This window comes from Catharus ustulatus, chromosome 1, assembly GCF_009819885.2.
Source record: "Catharus ustulatus isolate bCatUst1 chromosome 1, bCatUst1.pri.v2, whole genome shotgun sequence".
Taxonomy (NCBI): Eukaryota; Metazoa; Chordata; class Aves; order Passeriformes; family Turdidae; genus Catharus; species Catharus ustulatus.
Genome location: NC_046221.1, coordinates 117,163,281 through 117,179,533, shown reverse-complemented (window position 1 = coordinate 117,179,533; position 16,253 = coordinate 117,163,281). Strand labels below are relative to the sequence as shown.

General features: G+C 42.5%; 1 protein-coding gene across 3 annotated transcripts in view; it reads left to right on the top strand.

Moving 5' to 3' along the window:
* Positions 1 to 282: 282 nt before the first annotated feature.
* Positions 283 to 16,253, top strand: part of NOL4 (nucleolar protein 4) — a 192,437-nt gene continuing 176,466 nt past the window's right edge. For 2 of the 3 annotated variants that reach the window (XM_033080852.1, XM_033080777.1), the window contains exon 1: positions 283 to 798. In XM_033080852.1, coding sequence (XP_032936743.1) covers positions 532 to 798 — 267 coding nt within the window. In that variant the 5' untranslated portion in view covers positions 283 to 531. Of the gene's footprint in view, positions 799 to 1,579; positions 1,660 to 16,253 lie in introns of those variants that run through there. The other variant, XM_033080933.2, reaches the window with a different exon arrangement.

Below are 16,253 nucleotides of genomic sequence, written 5' to 3'. Positions count from 1 at the left end.
GGGATAGGATTTTAATTATTTATCCACCCGAACCCTCTCCGGGTAAGACGCTGGAGCCAGTGGGATAGTCCTGCCTTGCACAATTATTAAAGAGACTGATCACGTACAGTGGAAGGATAAGAGGAACCTTTACCAGATCCGTTTTGCCTCCTGTGGAAAAAAAATAATGAAGGAGAACATTGCCACACTACTGAATTGATTGCTGCCCCCCCACCCATCCCCCTTCCGACCCCCCACCCCCCCGAACCACCACCACCACCACAAAAAAAAAAAAAAAAAAAAAAAAAAAAAAAAATCCGCTGGGATCTGCCTGCACCGGGACCTCCTTCGCTCCGGCTCGGAGGTGGATGCATTTTTCATGAGCGCTGGGTGAACAGGTGCAAAGTGCGGCGGGGCGGCCTGGCTCCGCACCCCGGCCCGCTTCGGGGCGGCGTGTGCGTGTCCGTGTGTCTGCCCGTGTCTGTGTGCGTGTCCGTGTGTGTGTGTGTGCGCCCCGGCGTGTGCATGTGTGCGTGTGTGTATTAGGAGATTATGGAGAGCAGCGACCGGGACATGTACCGCCAGTTTCAGGACTGGTGTCTCAGGACTTACGGGGACTCAGGAAAAACCAAGACGGTGACCCGTAAAAAATACGACCGGATCGTCCAGCTCCTGAACGGCTCCGAGTCGAGCTCCACGGATAATGCCAAATTCAAATTCTGGGTCAAATCTAAAGGCTTCCAGCTCGGCAACTCGGACGAGGTCAGTGGTGGTGCTGGAGGAGGGAAGCAAGTGCTGTACGTGCCAGTCAAAACCACGGTTAGTAGAGAATTGTCTTCCTTGTTCTATGTCGGCCGCTGCAGCCCGCTCCGGGAGCGAGAGGCGCAGGGGGAGCCGCAGCCACAGTTGGCTCCTTCCTCCCTCTTCCCCCAAGTCATCATCACCATGTTGCGTTTGCCTGTCACATTATACACCGCCGAGGTCTTTGTGGGTCCTTTTATTTAAAGCGATCGTGCGCACAACGCACCCCGCCGGGTCGGTGTCGTTCTCCTTCCTCCTCGTCCTGCTCGTCCTGCTCGTCCCCCCCCGTCCCCCGGGCCGCTGCGGCGGGGTTGGGGTGTGCTATTGTCCCGCTGCCGCTCCGGCCATTGTGCCGGGCCCCGCCGCCCCGGGCAGCGGCCCCCGCCGCCGGCGGGGCTGATGGATGGCGCACGGGGGTACCCTGCCTGGCACAAAGCCAGGCGCGGCGCCGGGCGGTGGTTCCCCGGGATATCTGTTGGGGGTTTTCTTTCTTTATTTATTTTTATTAGCATTATTTTTGCCCCTTTTTTCTTTATTGTTATCCCGCAGCCCTGGCGCCGCCGCCGAGCGGCCGCGAACGCGCCCGGCTTGGCTGGGAAGCGCCGGCTGCGCTAGTAAGGGGCGGCGGGAGAGACAGGATGCTCAACAAAGGGAGGAAGGGGTTCCGCATGACCGCGGCAAGGGTGCATTTTGTGACACTTTGTGGGGTCGCGGGAGCCTCTCAGCACTCCGCTCGATGCGCTAGGGTAGCGTGGCATCCCCGGCAGGCGCTGGCGTTACGGGCTCGGCGCAGGTCTGACAGCGGGAGAGCTATTATGCTTGGTGGTGGCAGAAGCGACAGATTTTCCTATTTAAGAAGATGGGGACTGTTGGTTGCAAGTAGGTTTTGCCTATTGAACTGTCTTAATGTATCATTATTCTTACTTCTTATGCGCTGGGTCACGCAAGCTAAGCTTCTTTTGTCTGTGCGTGGGGCGGGTGTGGAGGGGGAGCCGAGAAAGGAAACCCGGCAATTAAAAATATTCCTGCCTGGGCATTTGGCTTGGATGAGCAATATTCGCTCTCTTTTTTTTTTTTTTTTCTTTTCTTTTTTCTTTTTTTTTTTCCTGGAGTGGCAGCTTATCCGGACCTAACGGGAAGGTTGCTGGGTGGCGCAGCAAAGGGGGCTTCTTGGAAAGTATTCTGGGTTGGGTTGTGACGTAGGCTGCTGGGGAAATCTGCCTCTCTTTGCCTTGCTGAAGTCATAAACCTGGGCATTCCCAGGGGCTGGCTTGTATTTGCCCCCTTGTCATCAGCACCGTCATGGCTGTGAGGAGGCAGAAGTGGGAAATTAATTTTAAGGAGATCTTCAATGTGAAGATTTAAAGTAAAAGAGAAGCTCTGGACAGGCTTTTCCTTCACTATGGTTTTTATTCAACGAAGTGTTTCAGGTCTGTCTATAGATTCAGATGATTTGGCAGATCTCTGTTTTACTGTTACAAGATTGACTGCTCATCTTTGAGCCCAGGCAGTACCCTAGATACAGTTTATAACAAAAAGGTTACCTAAAGCAGAATTAGCTTAGTATTTTTAAATATCTCTCCTGCTCAATGAAATAATTATTTTGAAGGGCCAGTGGGGAAGATTGTTTATTCCCAAGACTATCTATTTCACTGCGAGTTCAAAACTGTAAGCAAATTCAGTATTTTTAGAAATGACATTGACTACCCTACAAAATAAAGAGGATAACCTTAATTTTACATGATGGAATTTTAAAATGACGTGCTTTTCTGGTCCTCTGAAACACAAGACTCAGTGATGATCAGCTTGTTTATTTTCTCTCACCTTTGCTAGGCCGTGAAAGCCTGGAGTCCCACCTTTCATCCTGTTTTCTATTTTAAGAAGACAGAATCAATTTTTATTTTTATTTTTCTCCACAAGGGATTTCAGTGAGAGGTCGAGCATCTTGCAGGTCTTACCTTAGGTACATTTGTGGTAATCACACCCTTCCTTGGCTGTGAATGTCTGTGGCTGTCCATATATATGCATTTACATTCATATAGGAGTAACTCTATATAGTTCAGCAACCAAGCAGGGATTCTAATAAAATTAGGACTACTAATGAAATCAAGAAAGGAAAAGTTAGCATGACCTATCTGTAAGCAATTCCTGAATATCTGTATATAACCTGAACAAGGACGTATAAACCTTTTCAGAAGATGTCCTTTATGTGGGTACAGTTTCCTCCTGCTGGCCATTAGAAATTTGTTGTCCAACATAAATGGAGAAACGGGATGCTTGGCAACATTCAGCTCTGAAAAACAAAGGCCAGCCCCTCCTAAACACATGAATCTGGTGTCACTATCCCACCACAAAAGGTAGTGGAGTATTTAAACAGACCCACAGGGTGGCAGTGGTTTGTATGAGCTACTGCCAGTGCCAGGGCAGCACCTGCCAGGCACCGAAGGCTCAGAAAGAATGTTTGACAGAACAGGGATGCAACCCCTGATGCAGAGAAAGTCAGTGGCAAAGCTCCTATTGACTTCAAGGGAATTTCACCCAGAGGGAATGATACATTACAGGTGGAGAAAATTGGGTTTTCATCAGACAGAAATTGTTGGTAAGCCTTAAAAGCCCATTCTCTCATTTCTCTAACTCTTAATTATTATTTAAGTGTTTATTAATTTGTGATAATTTTTGATTTTTTCCTCTCCTCTCTCATGGTTATACCATACATTTGGCCCTGTCCAGTCCTCAGAGAGAGCCCCAAATGGCAGCAGAGCCCCAAACTGTGAATGTCTCCCTCATCCTCTTATGTCTTTTTGTCCATTACTTGATCTCACCATAGGTAAAATTATTTTCAATTTAAAATTAATTGCTGCATGAGCACTCCCTGTTCAATAACAGGATGGACGAAATTACAAGTTGGACTCTACAGCCACAAGCTGGTCAAAAATAAGCAAATATTCAAATACTTTGTTAGGAATTACTCTCTCCTTGAAGCTTTAAGATTTGCTGCTCAGCTTTGCTGTCAGCCAGAGAGATTTGCTCCTGATGGTGCTGTAATCCACTGCTGCTGGTAATTAGACATCATTACTGCTGCGTTAAAGGGAAAGAGAGAAGGAGAGAGGACAGGCTGGGGCTAATTAACTACTTGATTCTAATGAAAGAAAGAGAGCCTGATAGCAACTGGGAGGTTGCACCGGAACAGGCTAGATGTACAACACAGACTTAATTGAAGCAGGGTGTCTTGCAGTCTCACAGTAGCTCAGGCTTGGTCTACTTTCATATTCTGTGGGCAGTAGTGCACGAGGTATTATTCTGTTTTTCCCTTGCCTGGCTGATAAGTAGCTCAAAATCACAGGCCTGTCTTCAGTATCAAGTTTAAGCATGCCAGTAAGGAGAATGCATAGATGATTATGTGCTGGCTTAATCTATTTTACGGGTATGGTCTCCTCAAGAGCAACAGGAACAAATCAATTTCTGAATGTTCACATCCCTCTGTGGCCTAGGAGATGCACTTTTGGTCACCAGGCAACAACATTCCCTGCAAAACAGCCATTTTAGGTCCAGAGCGGGACAACACACAGTACGGTGTTCCTGTTTGCTTAAGGTATTCCTGTATGCAACCTAGCAAGTATTTCACTTCTGCAACTTTTCAGATTGTCTCTGCCACCACTGTAGGTTTTCTTTCATCAAGCCCAAACTGCACTTTTTGAAAGCAGTGAGATTATGCCTAGCATAAACACACTGTATAAATAAAACAGGTTAGGCCAACAAACATGCCAAAAGGTTGACACTGTTGACTTTTAATAGTTGGTACTCACCAACCATAAGGAGGTATGGAACTAGTATCTCTAGCAAGATATCCTTTCCAACTGTATATATGATTTTTATGGTGTATTTTAGAAATTTATTTTCTGCATAGTTTCTTTAGCTGGAGCTATTTATTGATTGGCAACTTGAAAACAAATTTCTCCTCACCACTCTCCTTTCTCTGGCTTGATGTTGTGTGTGGACACAAATATGGACCCTAAAAACTAGTCTTGATTTAAAAAGAAGTTATAAAATAATGGCCTGAGCTGTATCAGCAGATTTAAAGCAGCATTTCCCATTAAAAAAGAAGGGCCAAGATGACTGCAGGAGAGCTCTCAAATATAAAATTTACACAGTATTAGCAAACTAATAGAATATAACCTCAAAGACGAAGTTCAGATTACTTTTATGTCATTACTAATTTGAAATTACTCCATTGACTTTAATGATATCACAGACCTAATGTAGGAATTTTCCTGTGCTTTCTTTTATATTGTCCAACTATAAGCAGAGAATGAACTTTCATTCTGAAACCAAATTTTGTTTAGCTTAAATCTTTAGATCCTCGAGGAAGATCTGGTACCTCATGGGTTGCTGCTAGCAGACCAGCAAGGCTTTCTGCAGGTGCAGGGTTGTACTACTGAACCTGATTACAGGATTTAAGGCTTAAAATTATAGACCAGTCAGCTCTAAGGAACAGACTATATCCCAACCCACTTCTTGTTTTGTTGGACGTGAAGAATAGTAGATAGATATATGAGCTTATGTTCCTTTCCTTTTAATATAAATTACTTCATTTATGAACAATAGAAAAAAAAAGATCACAACATAAATAGCTTATAGGTCAAAATTTATTGTTTTAAATTATCTTACATTTAAAATTGTTCATTATTTTAGGACATTTTGTAGCAATTTGAAAATGAGCATATCTTTTTTTTGTTTCTCCCCATTTTTGTACCCATCAAAGGAAAAAAAATATAAAAGTGTTTGTCAAATGTGTATTGGTAGCTCTGTAGCCTACTGAACTGCCAGCACATAATGGCAGTAAGTACTGCAGAAAGGTGATGCTGAGGGTGAGCTATAATTTATCCCAAGGTACGAGGCTGCAGGAGTTTTACAGTCCCATTAAATGCACCTTCCAGGCTCAGGAGTGGTATTCAAACCCTGCCATATCTGCCCTGTTTTAACTGCCCACCACATTTTCCTTAACCCATGTTTGGGTCTGCAGAGCTCTGTCTCCTCCCTTTCCCCGCAGCCTCTGCCCTGCTCTTTGCAGACCTCCCGATGGAGCTGGTGAGGAGGGATGCTGGTGAATCAGAGAGAGAGTGCTGGAAAATGATCACAGCAGATGGAATAAAACTGGTTTAGTTGGCAACTCTTAATGCAGGCATTCAGGGGAGTGTTCATGAATAAAGAGAATAACTCTGTCCTGGAATTAAAAAATGTTAAAGCTCCCATATGTAAGATGCCATCTCCACATGCGTGAGAGAGGCAAAGGGACAAGAGGAGCTGAGGTTTCTTAATAACAATGTTGAGTTGTAATTTTTAAAGAAAAATGAGCCAAGGAGAGCAGATTTTTAAATACTAAGTGTTTTAAGATTAGGAAATGTTGACTTTACTATAGAAAGATGAAATAGGGTGTAGCAGTGTTCAAACAAAACCTAGTACTGATGTATCCATCCCATATATATATATATATATATATATATATATATATATATATATATATATACACACTCTTATCCTGTAGTGAGAGACAGAATGACAAATTCAGTACTACCACCTGGGCAAAGGCCAGACTTGCAGCTCAAAAGCCCAAATCTTTCCAGTGATCAGAAATAAAACCTCACAGTTTGATTTTCATGCTTCTGTGAACCTTTGCTGAGAAGACTGAGGTGACAGTGAACTTGTTTTTTAGTTCTCACCCTGAGTCTCTTGTCAGTGAAGTTGCACTGGATTTGGTCATGATGCAGGGACTGCTGCTCAGATGCTTCAGCCCTGCTTTTCTTTGGATGTATGAGTGCTGTTTCTGTGGCTACATAGCTATGTGATCAGTGGGAAAAAAGCTGGAAGGTTAGGGCTAAAATGAGTTGTTGCCTAACAGTACAGCATGATAGGACTTCTTCTGATCTTTGTATGTAGAAACTTTGTTTCCCTATCCTCTGGGGTGATCACCATTGCTGTTCAACTCTAGACTGAAAGGAAACAGGATCTGGGGAGACCACACAGAGATACTGTAGGTAGCGAGGTCTTCCATGAACACAGGCCCCTGGGGGAAGAAGGCTAGTGCCAGTGCTGGATGAATGTGGGTGTTAATTTCAAAATTCATTTTACACTACAAAAATAAATTAAAATTGGCTGATACTGAAGCTGTGAGTTTGTCTGCTGTTGAAAGGAGGCAACTAGCAGCTGTTAGGTTTGGTCTGAAGGAAGCTATTTGGGTCTCAATCTTCCCCAGTTACGCAGGATACACCTGTTGAGAGTTTGCTGGTAAAAGAGGAACAAAATGAGCAGGGCGTATAAATGAGGTAGACGTGGAGAAAGATCATGAGACAGTGTGGCAGGAAACACACTCTCAAGGAGGGAGGATCATACCAGATTCTGCAGCCTCCCATGCATTGCAGAGCATCACAGGCATCTTCTCTTCCTTGTTGAGTAGGTGACTGGTCAACACAGTCTCCAAAATTAGTAGAGCTTTACAGGATGTAAAAGATGTTTTTGTCTTGTATATATCATTCTAAACCTGCCAGAAGCCTCTCTGAATTTAGAAAACTCAGGCAGTGTTAGTTGGTGCAATAAGAGTTGTTTCCATTGTCCTGCAAGAGTGCTGAAAGTGATCTTGCAGCTTGCTTAAATTATCCTTTTGTTCTCTTTAAATAGATGTGTCTCAAAACTTTACAGTTCCACTAGCAAGGTATTTTTAATGGTTTATTAACATACAGTATCCAGGTAGGCATTGCCAATATACAGGAAAGACGTGCCACAGGTTATGGCATTGAGCATTTTTTCAGATGCACATGGATTTTCGTAGTGATGATCAACTTTGCCACTGACAGTTGTACAGGCTTCTAACTGCTTATTCAATAACTCTGCAAGCTGCAAAACTTGACAGTTACTGTGTGCATCTGCTGGGATTACAGCCTAGTTGTTGAAATTGAAATGGGAATGTTTGAAACATTTCCTTGTGTATGTGGATACTCTTCAACTTAAGGGGCTATCTGTAGCAAACAGTTTACTTAATAAAACTGATCGATGTTAGACTTAACCACAAGTAGAGACTTTTTTCAGAAACAAATATTCTGTATAGACTTGGAAGGACAACGTTTATCAAGTGACCTACTTCTGCCTAGGATGAAACTCATTCAACCCTTTTTACTTGAGAGCCTGTAATAAACTCCTTAGGGAAAAGAGAGGTTTTATGTATTATATTGATAGTAAGGTCTGTGTGTCTGAAGCTTTTCTACATTTTGTTACCCCAGAGATTTTAATACGAGATATGGATGCTACAACATTTAGACTGTACTTAGAGAAAATCTACGTGGTGAGATTACTTGTGCTTAAATGACTTATGAGTCTAACTCACTGCAAAACTTTTAAATGAGTATGACTTGTGATTGCTCTTTTTGTGCCTCTGGACTTACACATACCACTATTAATACTGCCAGGTGGAATTTGTAGAAACCTTTTGTTCAAGGCAGATCTAGAGGTGAAGTAGCTGCCACTAAATCATGACCTGTCTGTAAGGTAAAACAGCATTGTGCTGGTATATGGGAAGTCACATTTAGGAATTGACTTTCACTACACTGAGCTGGTAGAAGATTAATAACAGGCAAGTCGTTATACAAGTAATTAGATACAATAAGAGAAGAATAGCTAAGGTATGGCCAGAGGTTTCAGTGGACAGGAAAGATGAGGGTGATAAACATGTTTCACAAAACTTTTATTTTTCAGCGTATATCTTTTCTGATGTGGGTGATAAAGAAGTATCTATCCTGGGTTTACATTTTTCAGGTGATAAAACAGAAGATTGATCAGAAATAGAGAAATAAAAAAGCGGAGGTATTGAATTGCAGCACATCACTAGGACTTCAAAACCACTAAAGAACTTAAGAATGAAGTAACTAAAATACTATTTAAATATACTATTTGCCACTATATATGACAATGATACAGCAGTATGGACAAAAATGTACTAGAAAGAGAAAAAACAGGGGAGTAAAGATAGCTCATAGAAATAACAGACTAGTGGACCATATGTCAACACTAGAAAAAACAAATCAGTAAGAGTCATTAAAAATATCTTAAGCATCAATATGAACTGGACCTGGTTGTTGAAACTAGTTTGGATTTTGTGGCAGTTAATGATATTCTTCAAATTTGTTGTGTTCAAGAATAATTCAGAAATTTTCAGATGAAAACTTGGTGAAAACTCTTGCTTCCTTCTGAAGTGAAATCCATCTGATACAGACTTTATTAAAGCAAGATTGCAACTTTGGCTATGATGAAAAATTAAAACTGATGAAGAGCTGGGAAACCATAGCAAGTGTTTGAGAGCTCTACAATGCAGTCCAATGTGTGTATGTGCACACATACACGCACACACATATAAGTATACATATATACACCTAAAAGTCAGGGAGGTGAAGGGTTTTAACACCAGATGGAATGCAAATTAATTAGGTTAAGTCAAAGAAGAACTGGGAGGTAAAATAGAAATATCATAACAAAGGGGGAAAAAGGGGAGAAATCATGGGAGGCAGAATTCCCTACAGACCATTGCCAGATAATTTACATTTTATGCGATCATGATATTAGCTTTTTCAGAGGAAAGAAAGAATTCAAGCTTTTCAATCACATCTAAAATATATGGAATTAGTCTAATATCTCAAGGGAAATACTTAGGAATAGTTTCAAACAAACCAGTAAGTTTATCCCAAATGAGCATGGCAAGTATAACAAAAATCATCATTAGGAAAAGTATAGAGAATAACATTGAAAACTTATTATTATTAATATTATTATTAATTAAATGGTATGTCCTTGGCTTTAATAACGTGCTTAGTGTATTTAGCTCATCTCTAAAAGGTTGCAAATGATGAAAGATCCATGGAAGATAACCAAGCTTATCAAAGAAATAGGGTAAACTGCATTTAAACTACATGAGAAGTAGTTTAAATGGTTATATCACCCAAAAAAGATAAACATTAAGAGAAAAAATGCACAGCAGAAAACAGACATGTAAAGAGGTAGAAAGAAAGTGAGAGAAACAGTGTGGTGTAAGTACTGGTGAACAGCAGAGAAAATTCAGTCTCCAGCCTTTAAAATTCTATTTCATGTCCTAAGGCTCTTTAGGCAACCATCTCAGAAGATAAATTCAAAGTTAGACCATTTTTATAAACCAAAGTGCTGGGAATGGAAAGTCTGTGCTGCCGTCCCTAGAGAAACCCCGACTGATTAATCCAAAATTTCTTCCAAGGATTTTACAGGAGCTCTGTGGCTCTCATAAGGATGTAGCATGCTCTTTATGTCAGTTCAGCTTTGCTGGCTGGAGCAGAAGTGAGGACAAGGTCATGTTCATGCCCTTCCTGCTCTGTGCCACTGGGAGTGAGGGCATTGGTGTGATAGCATGAGCTCGCTCGCTCTCACCTGTATCTTGCAGCATCTCCCCAAGTGTTGTCCCACAGAGCCTTTATCAGGGTTAGTCACATTCCACCCCATCCGTTCAACACAAGGAAAGATTTGTGGGGCACCTTGAAATCCCAGCATCCTCCCATCCCCTTCCATTTTGTACTGAATTTTAACACTGCTGGTGGTCTCAGCCTTCATGCTCTTGTTTCACGAATAGCTTAATAAGTTTTAGGTATGTCTTCTTGGGTTGGCTGATGCTGTAGCAGTGGAAAAGAAATTGGTTGTTATTGCACAAGGCACAGGATTTTGTTTTTGGAATTTGTTTATTTACTAATTACTGAGCTCTGAAACATCTTTTGCAGACTCCCTTGCAGGCTAGTACTAGATGGTTTGTTGGTCAGTTGGACTGCAGCAGTTTCTGTGGCTTGTTGCTGTGGTGATATCACTAATCTGGAGGAAGGAGGGAGACAATCAAGTTTCTGAGGTCCAGCACTACCCTGTGTGGACCAGTGCATGAGATTATTGTGGTTTACACAGAATGTTTGCAATGAGCTACCTCTGGTTTACAATTTACTGCACTTGTGGTGAGAAGGAAGGTGCTACTTTCACCTGTGTATTTTTGTCTAACTCTGTCAGCTTTTTGAGTGTATTTGTTGAAACTATTACCAAACCCTTATTGTGGTGGGAAGAAAAGAAAAAAAGAGCAGAATTGTTAGAGAATTAATGACAATTATGAGAGGAATTATCTCATTCAAATGATGACAATTTCTGAAAGGCTTTGCTTTTTGACCAATGGGGCCAGGAAGTATGGCATATATATAATTAGATTACTTGTCCCATTGCATTTCTTAAGAAATGGCAGTGGAAAAGAAAAAAAAACCCAAACTGTAGCTCCTTCCTTCCTCCCTAAATCTAGACATAGTCATAGTTTTGTTTTTTTTTTATGACATCTTTTGATAATCTTTACCTTTTTATATTCTGAGAGTTCAGTAAAGCCCCCTGGCTATAATTGCTGTAATACTGAAGTATTTCATTTGTATTGAGCAAACAGTCAGCATTCTTTTAATGAGTGCTATATTTGAATGCCAGCCATCCATCTAAAACCTTCAGTTCAGGCAGATCTCATCTATTTATCCCTTTTTGTCTCAATTTCAGCTTATCCAACAAGGAAATGCGATAGTAAATTCTATATGAATGGAGCATCAGAAACTGGAATTCTCAAAAAGACATTTATTGTAAACGTCTTGTACATTGACCCTGTGTGTTTTTGGAAAACTTAGATAAATCTTCAGCCACATCTTAGTAATGTAGAAGGCCTCCTTATCATTGTTTTGATGTAACTGAGAATTGAACTGGGCATATAGGGAGCTTTCAAATAGTTAAATTTACATCTAAGCAAATTATAAAGCAATATAAATAAAACTAGCTTGGAAGGGAATAAAACTAGTTAAAATAAGACTACTTTCTTCTTTTTTAATTACCCTTTTATACAGCAAATTTCAGTATTATTCTCTTCATCCCAGTTTTGGCAAGATACATCAGACTTCCAGGAAACTGTGGAACTGAAAATACTGTTTTACCTGTGTTCCTAATTGAATCTTACATTTTGAACTGGAACCAAAAGAATAGCTTTCAAAAGCTGAGTAGGGAAAAGCATTCCTAGATAGGAGAAAGCGGGTCTAATTTTATTAATAAGTAGAACACTTCAATTAATAGAATTTTAATGGACTATGTATTTTTTCTGCTGCTTATCATTGAACTTTAATGAATTTATAGGTAATTACAAAATTTCTTTTGAAAGAAATTTAATTATATTTCAGTTTATTTATTATATTTCAGTTTATTTATTATATTTTTAATACATTTTAATAATTTAAATGGGTGTAAAGTCAGGAAAAAATTCACATATACAGACTTCAAAAAACTCAAGAATGCATTGTCATTCTTGCTGTAATTTAAAAGCAGGCAAATAAATAAAGGACAATATAGATAATTTAGTGACAATATTTTAAAGTAAATTAGTATTTTGTCTAATTGACCCAAAGAGTAAACCAACAGACCTACAAAAAAGCTGAAAACCTAGCGGAAGGAAGTTGGTAGGAGTTAAGCTAGGGACATTTGTGAGGCTTTGAAGGAGCAGTCCTGTCATCCTAAATCATGCTTGGTGAAATCTCCTCCTGGGATAGGACCAGCAGAAGGTCTGTGAATAATTTTAAAGAAATTTTTGGCACAAGGGTTATGCCCCTGTTTTGGAGACATAATGCAGCCCCTGGCTGATGCTTGGGCTTTGCAATGGCCAGTGCCTGAGGAGTCCACCCACAAACCACTGCCCTGGGCACTCAGTGCCCCAATCAGTTTGTATTGGTTGACTGGATAGCAGTGACTGAACTCTCAATTGATACTCTCAATGGATAGTATTTTTTCTATTTGTGAAGAATAATTTATATGTAAGTGCTATTTGGTTTTCCCATGGTAAATTCCAATGTGCTAGAGACCAGTGCTTAACAAGCATATAGAGAAGTCTATAATATGTGTAAAAATATCTAGAAAGGTTTAGTAACAGCAAGGAGAAATTCAGATCTAAAATAAAACCAGGGGCACCCTGCTCCCACCTCTTTGGTTATAATCTTCTGCAACATCAGAGTGCACTCAATGCAATGCATTGTGCAGGCAGCTCTCTCTTGTAGAAATCCCCAAGTTCTGATTGTTCAAGGAGGAATAAACCAAACCAGAGAATGAGCTTGATTTCAATCCTTTAAGCCATACATATGTTTAAGTCAAATAAAAGAGCATCTCTTACCAAGTAAACACACCCAACATATAAATTCACCCTCAATTACACTGTTGAGGTTGTTTGTTTACTTGTTTTAAAGTAATCTCCCTTTTCCATGGATATTGCATTAGGACATTTGCTATGAGGAGAATTCAGATCTCTTTCCCTTTTTCCTGTCTATTTGAACTATATTTGCATTAGAGCAATCCTGCTTCGAATAAGAGGGGAAGGAAAGTGAGATGAGAGAACAAATGGAGTGAAGTGTTAAAGCCAATCAAGTAAAAACAAACGTTGGCTTAACAGCTTCCTATGAGCTGATCCTTAAAGCAAGAAAGTCAACCTCGGAAGAGATGGAGGCTGAGGAAAGTAAAATAAGCCTGGAGAACACATATTACACATTTTCCAGTAGTAGTAATAGTAGTTATAATAATAATGATGATGATAATAATAATAATAAATAAAGCTGATTCTGATCCTCAAAAGTAGTATTTAAGCAGCTAGGCATACCTGTCAGCTACCTAAAAGCACAGAACAACCTTAAGATATTAACTGCATAACAAAACTGCCTGGAAAATGTGGGGAAGATGAAACAATTGGGAGTTTTTTTGGCGGGGGAGGCACAGGGGGAAGCATTTTCTCAAGGAAATTTGTATCAGCAGAATTTTGGATAAATGTCTGTTTCCAACCATTTATTACAAATTGGAGTCTATTAGTCAACAATTATTTCAGTGAGTATCACAGCATGATTTAGCAAAAAGTAGCTAAGCAGAATGTTGCTAGATACTGAAAAGCTTTCAGTTACACAAATACACACACAGTTAACATAGGTGCTAGATACACCTAGCACTTGGAATTTGGATGTGTTCACCACTGTCATAGCCCCAATACCTATTTGATGCCCACAGTGTGTTTTCCTCAATCCTTGCCATTTGTCTTTACTGCTGCAGTTTATTATTTACTAATAGGCAGAGAACATTTCCTGCCCCCCCTCCCCACCCCGTGCTGCCTTTATTTCAAGACCTCAAGGCCTGCTGTTTCTCATTTTGAATTCCAATCCAATGGCAGGTGCCAGGATTCAGATGTATGTTATCTATGGGCAGGAGAATCAGCCTGTTTGTGTGGCATCAGTTAAACTGAACCACTCCCTGTGCTGGCTGCATTTTAATATTTTTAATCTTGCTTTGGAAGGCATACTATTTTGGTGAGAAACCAAATGCATTCAAAGCTGCACACAACAGGAGATCTACAAATGGGTTTCTAAATCTAGGCTTCTGTAAAATTAAAAAGCCAAACCAAAACAAAAAAACCACTTAAACACACGTAACTGGAGAATCTATTAGGTCCAGTCCACCCACAACCATCTGGAACACTAAGTTATCTGTCAGATTTATCCAAACAAAACTTTGGACAAAACATGAGCAGAAATGAGGTGAAGAAGTTGAGCTGAAGTAATTTTTGCATAAATCTTTTAAAATGTCCAAGGCCAAGAAGGCAAATTTTAAGAATTTCTGAACGATATTACCATAATAATGTGAAATAGGCCATTTTAAAGTCAAAAAGCTGTTCCCACTGAAGTCAATAGCAAAATCTCACTGACTACAATAGTAGTGGGATTGTTCTGCTAAGTAGCAAACCATGCTTTAAAAAAATCAATACTTCAATTTTACAAGGTAATATGGATAACAGTATAGTTGCCTATTACCAGACCCCATAGTCTGTGGATTTTTATCTCTCTAATAATGGCAAGGTTTAGCACCTATCCATGAATCATTGACAGGAAAGACATAAGCCATTTCAAAGCATTTCCCCTGCCCCAGCCGAGAAAGCTCTCCAGAGGCAGGACGCGCTGCACCGAGCGTGCCTCCATCAGCGCCGTGCAGCAAGGATTACTCTGAAATGAATGGCTGCTTCTCTCGGAAAGACAAAATAGCATTAATCGCTGTGGATCTCGGGGTAGCGTTTGATGCCCAGGGCTTCCATTCCAGCCTTTCGTACGTGCCAGCCATAGACAGAGATGCCCGAAGTGGGTCAGGTTTTCGTCTCAAACCCCACCTATTAAAAAAAAAACAAAAAAAACCCCAACAACCAAAAAACAAAACCCCAAAACAAACCAGGACACCTTTTTATTTTGTATTTTCCTTTTCACGTTTCAATCATTGCCGCGTTGTGATCCTAAACACAGCTCTATCCCATACCTTTTGCGCCGAGGACATACACCGATCTTAACAGACCTAGAGATAGGCTTTGGGGAAGGCAGCTGAATTTTCCCTCTCCGGCCGCACCAGGGCAGCCAGACCGCTGTGTGTTTATTCCCCGGAGTGCCCAGCGGGGCTTGTCGGGGTCCCTGTGCCGCGGGGCTCGCCGCGTGTGCCGGGAGCGGGGTGTCCCCCCGCGGGGTGACCGTGACTCCATCGGACATAATGAGCGCGGCGGCTCGGCAGACATGTCCCTCACCCCTCCCCCTGCAGCCATATGGTGCCGTAAACAGCCGTGCGGGGACGGCGTTTTGTTGTTGTTGTGTGCGTGTCCCCCGCCCCTTCTCCCCGCGGGTGTCCCCGGGGTGCGGCCGGGGCTCCCCAGCGCCTCTCCCCGGGCGCACCTCGCCGGGGACGGGACGGGGAACGGGGGTGGCTGCGGAGGGACCATCTGCCGGGGCCAACCCTCGGGGACCGCGTCCCGGGGTCCCCCCTGGGGGAGCAGCGGGGCCGCCACGCCAGCTGGGTGCGGGGGCTGCCCCGAGAGGGGGCACAGCCCTCTCCCCTCTCCCAGCCCCGTGCCGGCTCCATTAATTGATTCAGGGCTGGGGCCGGCATTGAGGGCACGGGGGAGGGGGAGCGGGGAGAGGGTGCGGCTGTGCCGCCATCGCCTCCCCCCGCCTGTTCCTATGGAAACAGTGCAATACCTCCGGGACACACACACCACACACACACACAGACAAACACACACCCGCTCCTCGGCCAGGCCCGGCCGCCGCGCCCTCGGCAGCGCCGTTCCCATGGCGACGGGCTGCGGCAGCACCTGTGCGGCCACCGCCGCCCCATCGGCCCGCTCCCCCCGCGCCTGCCGCATCCCCCCGGGGAAAGGGCTGCGGGTGGCTGCGGCGGGGGAGGGTTTGTGCCGCCGCGGTGGGCACGGACAGCCCCTGCGCAGCCATCAGCCTGCACCCAGAGCGGGCAGGGAATACCGTGAGCTACAATAAAACATCACCTGCTGTGTGTTTTCAGCACACTGAATGTCCTGTGCCTGCTCGGCGTAGTGGTTGCTGCAGGCACGTGTA